Here is an 11,925-nt window from a genome sequence, read left to right as displayed (position 1 = left end):
CCGCCACATATGTCCCTCATTCAGGATGTAACAGCTGTTTTATCTCCAGCAAGGTCGCTGTAATTACACAATATAAAATAGTTACAAGGTACTTGGGAGGATTTGCTTATAAAACGCGGTTGCTTCCTCTTCTGATGTGAATGTGTGTTTGTGTGGATACACACACGGCCAAACAGGAGAGTGGAGGAAGAAGTGAGCCCTGTTTTGCCATAGGAATCTACTTTTTTTAAAGAGCTATCATCGTTTAAAACATTTCGTGTCCAAAACTGAAGTGCCTGCTACAGTTCCTCTTCGTTCAAAAACAATTAAGCACGTGGCTGTGCAAAAGTGAGCGTATAAATACACTCTCCTGTGAACAAAAACATGCTGCATCTGCGTGCATTTTTTTGGARGGTAAGGTGGCTTATTTTACTTTCCACGCTGAACCCTTCGCGCATAAAATTTCCACCTGGAGTTTTATGGTCGGTGTTTTTATTTGCCCGAGTCTGAGAGAAACCTCACTTTCAAAGGGGTAGAGCACAAAGAAACGCCGCTAAAGCAGCCTTTGTTATTGGAAGGCTCTCGCCAGTTTCCCCTCGAGTCGATGGAAAGAGCTCGGTGGGAAGTTGGACCGAGCCCTAAACGAACAAGCAGCTCATAACTCCCGTACTTCTCATCTCAGAGGAAAATAAACTGTTGCTGCACCACGTGTTTGCCTAAAAGGGATGAGTCAAGCTGTGAGACTTTTTTCTCTTTAAAGCCATGAGCATGTGTCACAGCAAAATCCACCGGGGGGGGGGGAGAGAGAAAGAGGAGAAAAACAACCTTTACAAACTGATGTAAAAATAACCCAGAAACAGGACTCGCCCTCCTCGAGAGAGGAGCTGGCAAAGAGCAACCAGGGAGCGTTTGCTGCCGAGACGTTACAAGAAGGGTGTCGGAGGAGAAGGAGCCGCCGAGGCAGAGCCGTGCTCTGCCGGGGCTACGAGCCGGGCGTTCCGAGAGCGGCGCGGCAACGGCCGCCCCCCAGCCCGCGGCGCCGGGGAAGGAGCCGCGCTGCTTTAACGGCACGCGGGTCCTCGCAGGGCTCCCTCTCCTGCCGTACACGCTCTGCTTTCTTCTCCTCTCTATTCAGCCGTAGGAGTGGGTGGTTCATCCAGGCAGCAACAGGAGGAGGCTAGTCAAGGGCAGCTGTCAAAATCTCTCCCCTCGCCCCTTTCCTCCTTCCAGTTTAATGATCAAACGCCTGCCTGGAAGAAAGGCGAGGGAGCAGAAGGCACGGAGGGCTCCCCCTGCACTCCGGGCCCCGCCACTCTCCGTTGTGTGTGCATGAGTGAGCGAGCCAGGGTGTACCCCCCCCTCCCCCCGCCGGCCCTCCCCTGCTATCTGACAGAGCCGAAGCAGCCCGGGAGGGGAGGAGAGACGAGCAGGAGGAGGAGGCAGCAACAGCCGCAGCAAGTGCTAGCGTAGCTCTCGGTTACTCTCCCTTACTCACTGCTGGAAGGTGGGGGAGGGCGGGCCGCGCGTACCTTTTCCTCTCGAGCCTTTTCTCACTTTAACAAGCTGGGGCCAATCATCGGCAGCAAGGAACAAAGGGAAGGGGGGAGGGAAGCCCACCGCGGCTACGGCCGCCGCCAGAAAACCCCGGCCCGGCAGAGCCCCGCCGGCTCCCGCTGACAGCGGCGCGGCACCGGGCGCCTCGCACCGGGCTCCTCGCCTGCCGGCCGCGGCGATTCCTCCTCCACGTCCTTCTCTTCCTCCTCCTCCCGCTGCCAGCCGAGTTTAAAGGGCGACGGTGCCCGCTCGCGGGGAGAGAAACTTGGGTCGGCGAGCGGCTGCCCCTTGCTCCTGGTGTGCGGGGTGTCCAGCGGGAGCAGCGGCTCGGTCCTCGCGATCAAGATGAAAAGTAAAAAAGGTAGTTGTGAGTTTGCGTGTGAGCGAGTGAGTGAGTGAGTGCGAGGGGCCGCCCGACCCCCGTCCCGCCGCCGCGGCCAGAGCGGGGAGCCCTGCGTTTGCCTCCTCCCTATGGGAACGACTTGAGTGCCAAGTGAAACGGAGCCTCTTTCCCTTCTCCTCTCGCCCGTTTTCTCCCTTTCCCTCCCCCGCCGGGGCCGAGCTGCCGTCGAAGATGGCAGTGGATGTTCCGCTCCCAGACAAAACATGCGGGGCTGTTGTTTGGACGCGGCCGCGTCTCCATGCTGCTGGCTCGCTGTCAACAACATGCCCCAGCGCCTGCTTTGTGCGCGGAGAAGTTTTGTTTTCGCTCCCTCCGCGGAGCCTGTTCCGCCCCCCCTTTCTTTTTCTTGTTTTGTTTTGCTTTTTTGGTCTCCTTTCTGCACCAAACTTCGCCAGCCTGGTAACCTCGGGCGAGCGTGCGAGTCGTTTTCGCAACTTTTTCCGTTACCRGAGGGAAGGAGGAGAGGGGCGGCCGCGCTCGGCACTCTTTGTTCGGGCGCCGGGCACGCGCGTGTGAGCAGCGCGTGTGAGTCAGTGCTGCTGAGGAGGCAGCGCGGACGGAGTTTTAAAACCCATCTGCGCCTCTGTCTGCCCCGCTTATGCTTTTTCCTTCCCTCCTTTATCCCTTAGAAAACAGTAAATAATACAAAAAAGTTTCCACACAGTTGGGGTTGAGGGAGGGGGAGACTCCCCCCCCACACACACAAAGAAGTTTTATTGTGTTAATTTCCACACTGACAAACTTTATATACAGTTAAAGGATTGTTACCTCTTTCTTTTGTAGGGCTTTATGTGTCTTTAAATGAGAGCTTGACCACAAAGACGTGCAGCGTGCTCTCGGATTTAATGCATTCCCATTTTACACATCTGCCAGGGTGGGAGGAAGGTTGGAAAGCAATTTACAGGAAACGGGTGTCTTTTCAGTTGCGATTTACCAACCTGCGCTGTGGATGAAGAGCGTTTTGCATTTAAAGACCATTAAATTAGCCAAAGTCGAGGGTTAGAAGGGAGTAGTGCGCATGTTCAGTACTCCAGAGTTGTGCTGTTTTCCCTCTAGTATGCATTCCTGCGGCTCTATAGTAGAGCAGTGTCGCTCGTTGTTAATATCCCTGGAGCAATTAATGCATATGTAGTTAGTGAAATCATTGCACTGCTGGAAACGTGTTGTACTAATATGGTTTACAGGCTTAATAAGAAGCTTTGGACTTGGCAGTCATTTAAGAGCAGCGCACACAAAGGGAATTAAAGCCACAAAGTTTAAAAAGCAGGCAAGGTGCTGTTTAAAAGCAGAGAATTCAGAGTTCTGGCCAGAACTTTGTATTTACGRCCTCACCGTGGATTTTAGTCTGTTAACTAACTTGATTGATTTTTTTGATTACAACATATGTTGCATACCAAACCCAGCCCTCTATACCTAGAGACAGTGACAGCTTTGACTTTAGATGTTTCAGTTGTCTTAAGTACTTTCAGATTCTTAACCTTATTACAAGTTTTTTTTTTTCTTATAGTTTCACTGAATTAATTTAGCGCAGTTATTTTTAGGACATTCCTATGCTCCCTATTTGCACAGCAGTGGTGAGCTGGTTTCCTGTCTGCTGTTACTTCCATTGTTCAGACTTCTCTCCCCGAGGGCAGCTGCTGGTTGTTGAAATACCAAACTCCCTGCACTTTCAACTGTTGTTCTTGCCACCCCCGAAATAAATGTGTGTGAAAAATGCTGACGTAGTTTCTAGGTATGCATGTGTAGATCTTTGTGTGTGAGCAAGAGGGAGATGTGCTTTGAGGGTTGGAAGTTCTGGCTTGAAACAATGGAAACAATGAAAGGTGACATGTTGGAGGGAGAACTTTTGAGAGGGGCTATCGGCCTGGGCTCTGGCAGAAATTGTAGGGCGAAGAGACAAAGATGGAAACTTTAGAAAGATGTTAAGGCTAGGGAGCCTCTGTGTTATTAAAGGTTAGGCTTGTAATTACTCGTAGCCTGGCATTTGAGGCGTATTCAAGAAGTTTCAAGAAATGACTTTGTTTCAGATTTCTTTCTTGCGGTCCTAGAAGAATCCTGTTTTTTAAAAAACTGTATAGCACAGCCAAGTCTGGCTGCTTTGGAACCAATGGAGCTCAAGCTGTGAAATGCAGAGGAAAACAAACAAGCTAGTTCCTCAATTATGAAGCATATTCAGAGGAAAAGTTGTTACTGTGGAAATTCCCATATGCATCTTTATAGTTCTTGGTTATATATGAATAATTTTAGGCTAATTTATTTTTGTTTATGTTTTTTAAATCTGCATTAAATTTTAGTTAGGGTGTCTTTTTAAAGAGGCTGTGGGTTAAAACCCTGAGAAGTTTTCTGTGGATAGATTTATTTATGAATAATAGCAGTCTGATAGCAATCACACTGAACACTGAGCTTGTTAATTAACTGATTTAGAATATGATCATGCAAAGACACAGGCATGTGTTCAAGTTCATACATGTGAGGAATCCAACTGAAGTCGGTCACAACAGGATTGGGGCCTTGGATGGGAGCTAGTTGTATTTATCTGTGCTCGCAAACATCCAGCTTAAGAAATTCACAGACTCCAGAGAATGTGTGGGAGGGAGGTTTTTCTTAAGGTGATTTTTGTCCATTCCCTCTCTGGAGGGCAGAGATTGCTTCTTGGGGCATACTTTGTCCTGTTTTGAACAACAGTTGGCTTCTGCCACTTCCTCTGTGAAGCTCTTCCTCAACACAATAGGATGGCTTTCCTGATATTCAGCCTAAATCTCTCATTTGCTTAACTTCCATCTCAGTCTCTCTCTAAATACTTGTCCTTCTTTTCCTGCTTAAGTATTCAGCATGCCTCGTTAAGTAGCTGCAGTTTATTTTGAAATCAACTTTAGTCATCACTGTACTTTTTTTTTCTCAAGTTGTTTCAAGCTGTTAACTGCTGGGTGTTGAGCCTAGCATTGTGTGTGAGATTCTAGGTGTAATCTTTCCTGAGCTGATTACAGGAGGACCTGTAAAGTCTTTGGGCTGTGATACAATGCAGTGGTGCATTCAATCATGTCTATGACTTCAGCTAGGAAGCCAGGAAGGTAAAGTCATTTATAAAGACAGGATGCTGATCATACAGTTCTCAGGTCATGAACAGCTTGGAGTGAATAGGGACTCCTCATCTAAGGGAAGATGGCAGGATTTGAGGACTAGGGTTTTGTATTGTTTTTTAGACCTCTCTGCAGATGAACTTGTGCTGCTTTAGTCATGTAAAAGCAGTATTTCCATTTAGATTATCTGTGTTCAGGAGAAAACATAAAGTAACCTGACACTAGCCTGCTTTTAAGATGAAATAAATTACTAGGTTAGCTGGACCTTTATTCTGAGTGTCAATAACAGTAGGCCAATGGTCCAGTCATGGAGCCTCGCCAGGAACCTTTTCAGTTGGGCCCTGTTAAAACAGGAAACCAGCAGCGAATAGCCTGATTACTAACAAGAAGGAAAAACAAAGCTGGGCTGTAATCGGCAGGAATGCTTTAATGAAAACAGAGCCTTGACAGCAACAACGTGGCTCCTGCTCTAGTAAAAAATATCAGCTGAGGTAGTGAGAGATTTCTAGCCATGACTTCCTGTTGCTGCTCTGTCTGCACCGCAGTGGAGATGTCCGCTGAAGGTTCAGAGGGCTCATCGTCTATTTAAATGAGAAGTTGTAACACACTGGTTTTCCTGCTCAACCAAAACTTGTTTTGTTTCACTAGCTTGCTCTGTCAATTAATATGACTCGCCAAGTAAGGGGGCAGAGGGCAGGCTCCAGTGTTGATTCACTGTGACTAGGTAGGCTGCAGTTAGTCAGAGGCAACTTTTACCTTAGAAGAGCAGTGTCAGGAGATCCTATTTGCGAAACAAAGATTTCATGTGGTTGGCTTTTAGACACTATTCTGTCAAGTAGATTTTTTTTTAAGGTGGAAAGAAGTTCTAAAACAAGTTTTGCTGTCAACTCAGCATTCTTGAATTCAGAGAGGCTTCAGTGGAGTTTTTGAGCTGTGTATGAGATCTCAGAGAGGTTTTTTCCAAATGTGGTGTGTTTGGAGTATTTCATGTTACGCTGTGTAAATGCAGCTTACAAACTCTTAGACATCGAATTTTCCTCAGAGGAGTAGTTTCTTTGGCTTCTCTTCCCTCTTATTTCCAACATTTACTGTTAGCCTCTCCCTGTTTCCCAAGGTCTTGCTTTGCTGCCTATTATATTTAAAAACAAACAAAAAAAAAAAACCCAACCCACTGAAGTGCTGCAACACTTCCAGTTTCTGACAAACAAGAGCAGCGCACTTAGGTTATTCAGTGTTTGCAAGCTAGTTTTAGCTAGTTTTAAAGTTTGACTTAAAAGGAATGAGCTGCTTTGCAGAGCCATCATGTTGTCTGTGCATGATCTTTGTTCCAAGCAGTGCTACTCCAGGCTCAGGAACCCGTTGTGCAAGGCATGGTTTCAGGTTAAATGGCAAGCATGACAGCACTTACCTCAAAGCTGTTACAAGTAAAATAGGTTTTGCTCAGAATCTTATTAAAGTAAACTTGACATACTTTCTATACCAATTAAGGATCTGTTTGCATAATTTGGCGTTTATCTTGTGTTGGCTATTTAAGTAGTATCCTATTGTTCCTGTTCTATGACTGGATAATTCATGTAGCTAATCATCTAGGAAAAATGTATATTCAGCTGCAATGTTCGCAGTTTGCTGTTTGTTAGTTACATAAATCAGCAATTGAGAGTATGAAAACAATACTATGCAAGTTACTAAAGTAACTACACCAGACAAATTGCAGATTGATCGTGCTACAGGGAATGCTTCCATGCCAAAAACGTGCATTGAAATCTGAATAATTTAAACTAAGTTAAGGATATTGGGGCTAGTCTTAAATTAGGGAGAAGGAAGAAAAATTCATAACATCAGCTTTGACTACAGTTTGAAAGCATGGGGATGGGTCCTACTCCCCTTCCCCGTTCAGTATTGAACAAAACTTGCATTCATCCCTCTCTTAAAAATTACATTAATTTCTTTTATTTGTTTTCTTGTGTGCATAAATATTGCTTTATGTAGTTTTATATTTCACAGGCACACTTTCCATGTTTTGAGGCTGACTTTATTTCCTTAGATAAAGCAGATTTTTTGAAATACGGGCAGTTGCTCACAGAATTTTTACTTTTGATGTTTGACTTAGTTAGCTGTTGTGCATGAGCAAGTTCCTTTTTTTTTTCCCTCCCCTAAATGAAATGCAGGTTCAGGACAACAACAAAAAATATGATCCAAGGACTTGCTTTCCTTCTACAATTTCTAGAAAATGCTTCAGAAAACTGATATATTTTGAGCCAAAATAAATATTGGATAGTACTGATATAAATCTAAATAAGAGATATCACTAATTTCTCTTTTTGCAAGATGCTTAAAATTATGGGTAAGATTAAAATACTTAAAACTAAAGCATTGTTTTATTAATTTATTCATTATTTTGTGTATCTGTCAAAGGAGCAGAATTGTAGTCTTCCTAGCTATGGACTATAAAATACTTGATTTTTATTTTATTTTATTTATGTACTATAGCTTCAGATAAGTAGTAGTATGGTGTATATATAAAGGACAAATGAAATTTTAAAATTGGTTCCTTTATTTGTAATGAAGGAAAAAGAAAGATAAGCAGTTAACTTGTAAATTTGGAGCCTTTACAGTAAGTGTAGCACAAAGCACACACTTCCACAGATTGAACTGTGATAGGAAAACCTTGAAGTTGAAAAATAATCAGGCCACATTCAAAGCGGAACATTTTAAAAAACGTTAAATGATTGCAGTTCTTTGATACAGAAGTACAATTAAATAACAATAGTGCACCTCCTAATACATGCACATTGAGTAGTGGACTTGATATGAGTTAAGCACTATGTTCTTTCCTTTTTCTTAAAGTAGGTGAAAATCAATGTGGGGTGGGGCAGATGCAATTTTCCCTTTCTTTTCATCTTTTTGATTTAGTTTTTATTAATAGATATAAAATCTATAAGCTATCTCTCCCAAAAGGGAGGCATCAGCATGTTAAGGAGTAATTAAATAACCCATCGCTTGAATTGGGTGTATGGGTTTTAAGTTTTTACCTGTTGGCTTCTTGCCTAGTCACTGGATAGTTATTCTTGAAGAAAAGTGTTGCATGCATACCATAGCAAGCACATTTGTACGATATTGGCATTAGATAGAAGCTATCTGATAACATGCAGTGGATAAAAGGTTGCTAGGGGAACAAGAAAATGAGGGTTTATGGAAAAGAATTCCCCTTGGAACAGATCATTGGTGCTACTTTTTGTTCCGCTGACAGGGAAGCCACAGCTTGACAAGTTTAACGCTACAGGACAAATCCCCTTTATAGGAGGCTGTAGCCTGATTCACAGTAAAGATGGTTAATATAATAAAAAGTGTCTGAACCAGAAAATACTGAAGCCAAGTAGTTTACTGAGTTAGGAGGCTAATTATTCTTGCTTTTTTTATAATTGTAGGTGTAGTTGCAATATCAGGCAGCGAAACGGAGGATGATGACACTATGGATGTCCCACTGGATCTTTCCTCTTCTGCTGGCTCTGGCAAACGGAGAAGACGTGGCAACCTGCCCAAGGAATCAGTGCAGATTCTTCGGGACTGGCTATATGAGCACCGATACAATGCTTATCCTTCAGAGCAAGAAAAGGCGCTGTTATCCCGACAAACACACCTTTCCACACTACAGGTATTCAAAAAAACGGCCCTTGCTTTTTAAGTGCTCTCTTTTCCTAATTTACCTAAAGTCTAGTCTCTGATACAAAATGTTTATACTGCATGTGGCATTTCCTCTTACTGTTACTCAGTCCTCTTCTGATGTCACTTGTGAGGAGAAATACTGTTTTAGCTACCAGTGTACTAAGTCATGATGATGTTTGCTAATTGGGAATAAACTACCTTTTAGGGGAGAGCAGACAGTCATGAATTTGAACACACATGTTAATTTTTGCAGGACCAGGGCCCAAAAGACAGAAAAGTCTCTATAGGGTAATTTGGTATGTAGAAAAAGTATTTATTCATTTTGTCAGCAGAGCTTTTATGGTGTTAGGTACACAGCTTAACAGTATAACTCTTCACTTTCAAAACTGTAACTTGAGGCTCATTCTGTAGAACGTGCACATATATAATTATGTATATGATTACTTCCATTAAGATCAGTGGAACAACCTGTGTGGATAAAGCTGCTCAAGTGCATTAGTGTGGGTGTAATCAGGCTTTTAGGTGGTTGAGAGTTCTGGATTCTCATCCAGGGGCTGTGCCACTGACAGCTGTGGCACATCATTTTTGTCTTTACTTTCTTCTGTAGAATAGCTAGAAAAAACAACCGCTTTCTAGGGAAAGTGGCTGCATAAAATCTTCTTTAAACCCTGCATTTGAGAGATGGTAGATACAGAGTGCTCCTGTTAACTGCTGAGCTTTATTTTTCAGATTAATTCTCTAGTACAAATTCCGTAATTGACTGTTAAATAAAATTTCCTTAATGTAACATCATAAAGAAAATCTTCATTATGTAGTAAACACAAAGACGTTAAACTATAAACTGTCCTGTATCACCCAGGAAACTGGTTTGATATTTAAACAAGGACAAACTTAAATGAGGTAATTCATGTTATGTCTGTCGACACAGTCAGTTGAACAAGGAAAATCAGTAACTATTTGTGGGAGGAGTGGCTCTCTTCAGAGAGAAAAGGTTTTCCTGTTGTTAATTAACCTAAGTGTAGGGAACAATAGCTAATAGGTTAATGTGTGTGCACAGAGTTAAAAGCTAAACCTTTCAGTTCAGGCTAGCAGTCTTTAGATTTCCTGGGGCTTTTTGTAAAAGGAGTGGGGAGCTGGGGGTAGAACAGGGACAAGGGAAAGGCCTTTGCAAAGCATGTCAGAACTTGTCAGTAGGTCTCTCTTTTGTTCTGCARTTAAGGAAACTGCTTGGAGGGATTCATTAATCTAACCGAATGACTCTAGTGGCACATAGTTGGAAATGGATGAAGGTAGAAATTAAGATGTCATTATATTCCCAGGTCTGCAACTGGTTTATCAATGCACGCCGCAGGCTTTTACCTGACATGCTGAGGAAGGATGGCAAAGACCCAAATCAATTCACTATCTCGCGAAGAGGGACCAAGCTTTCCGAGGGCGGTCTGGTGGAGTCTTCCATGAGCACAAAGAACTACATTCCACTGCTGGAGGAGAACTCCTTCCTTCCTGCTACCACAGCACTCAACAAGACTGTGTCCTCTTCTAAACCTGCTTCCCCAGGATCAGTCCTGGCTCGACCATCAGTGATTTGCCACACAACCGTGACTGCGTTGAAAGATGCCCCTTTCCATTTTTGCCAGCCAGCAGATGTAGGCCAGACCACGGACCTGCAGCAGCCCCCAGCTAACGGCTTCACAGACAACTCTCTCTCCTACCATGAGGACGCATCTAAACTGGGACCTGGTGCAAATGCGCAAAGTGGGCTCTTTAACACTCCTCCTCCAACCCCACCAGACCTTAACCAGGATTTTAGTGGATTTCAGCTACTGGTGGATGTTGCACTCAAAAGGGCGGCAGAGATGGAGTTGCAGGCAAAACTTATGGCCTAAATCCACTTCCTTCTCCTTCCTCGTTTTGTTTTTCCAGGCAGGGATCTAACAGCTGTGTGGTTATTGCCACCCACACAATATCAAAAGACTTATCTGCATTATTATTATTATTTTTTTTATTAATCTTATTTGCACAAGGGATTGCTGAAATGAAGCTTCCTGTCACTGAGATGGTCTTCAGTGGAATATGGTCATTCCAAGAATTATAAACTTAAAGCTACTGTAGAAAGAAAGGATTGTGTGTGGTTTTTTTAATGTTTTCTTTGTAGGTTTTTCATAATGTGAGATGGTTCCCAAGATCATGTGATTTGTTTTTGTTTCTTTCAGACTGTGCAATATCTAGTAATGATATAGAGTCTTCTTATCATTCCCATGTGGAACAGAATATACCGACACGCTGTCTAAAAATGAATTTTCAATTTTTTTAACAATATGAACTTGGATGATTATGCTTTTTTCTCATAATGTAATAAAATATTTTCTTTAAAAATGGATGCACACAGAGTATTTTGTTTAATACGAGTTTTGCAGAAAACCGAGCTTTACCCTTGAAATAAACTGAAGTAAGAAATACTTTTTTGAGCTCGTACTGACTTTGTTTGGTTTAGAGAGCTACACTAGCAGTTGTTGTTAACCAGATGTTTAAAGGAATGCTGAGAAGTGGGCCAGAAGTACCTGACTGTGTTCTGCTATGCTGAAATTTTTAAAGAGGCCAAAGGGAACTATGTAGTCAACTTGCATTAAATTTCAGAGGGGATGTGTTGGGCCCTTCTAAGAATTTAAGCTTTTGGCTACTAAAAATACCTTAGGACTAGGAGATGCAACAGCCTCCGGTAGCTTCTCCGGAAGATGAAACAATGCCAGACAAAGGATTGGGGTTAGCGTTCTTCGCAGGTCTTTGAGATACAACTTCTGGGCATTACTGCTTACAAGTTTGCAGGGGGTTCCCAATCCTTCTTTTCTTGGACTATCAATAATGAGATTTGGATTCTCTCATTCTAGGGGACTGGCACAGAATAGACAATACATTAGGCTGGAATTTGAATTTAGGGAACCAGATCTTTGAGATACTTAAACACTGAACAGTTGACTTAAGTTTCAAGAGAGATCCCTGTTGTATTTGGGTGTACCGTAGCCAAAGAAATCTTGAGTTACTTTTCAGAGTAAGACTTGGCTATCAAATGACACACCACGTCCCAAAAAATGGGGAGGCTTGTAGCTCATAATTCAGTTTATTTGAATGTCAGTCACTCACTCTTATCCTTCTAACAACAGTGAAACAGCAGAGCTCTAGGGGAAAAATTGGTTCTGGTTAATCCTTAAAAACAAACCTGTTGTCTGTTCAGGAGGAGGGTTG

At 43.2% G+C, this 11,925-nt stretch overlaps 1 protein-coding gene across 1 annotated transcript; it reads left to right on the top strand.

Annotated features, from left to right (window-relative positions):
* Window positions 1–1,402: 1,402 nt before the first annotated feature.
* TGIF1 (TGFB induced factor homeobox 1) lies at window positions 1,403–11,141 on the top strand. The gene is made up of 3 exons (XM_085319260.1): window positions 1,403–1,894; window positions 8,445–8,671; window positions 10,002–11,141. Exons 1-3 carry the CDS (start codon window positions 1,879–1,881, stop codon window positions 10,566–10,568), a joined length of 810 nt encoding a protein of 269 aa, XP_085175386.1. The 5' UTR covers window positions 1,403–1,878; the 3' UTR covers window positions 10,569–11,141.
* The last annotated feature ends 784 nt before the right edge of the window (window positions 11,142–11,925 follow it).

This window comes from Rhea americana, unplaced genomic scaffold (assembly GCF_003343005.1).
Source record: "Rhea americana isolate MKP2758 unplaced genomic scaffold, rheAme1 scaffold_58, whole genome shotgun sequence".
Lineage (NCBI taxonomy): Eukaryota > Metazoa > Chordata > Aves > Rheiformes > Rheidae > Rhea > Rhea americana.
This window is presented reverse-complemented; position numbering and strand designations above follow the sequence as displayed.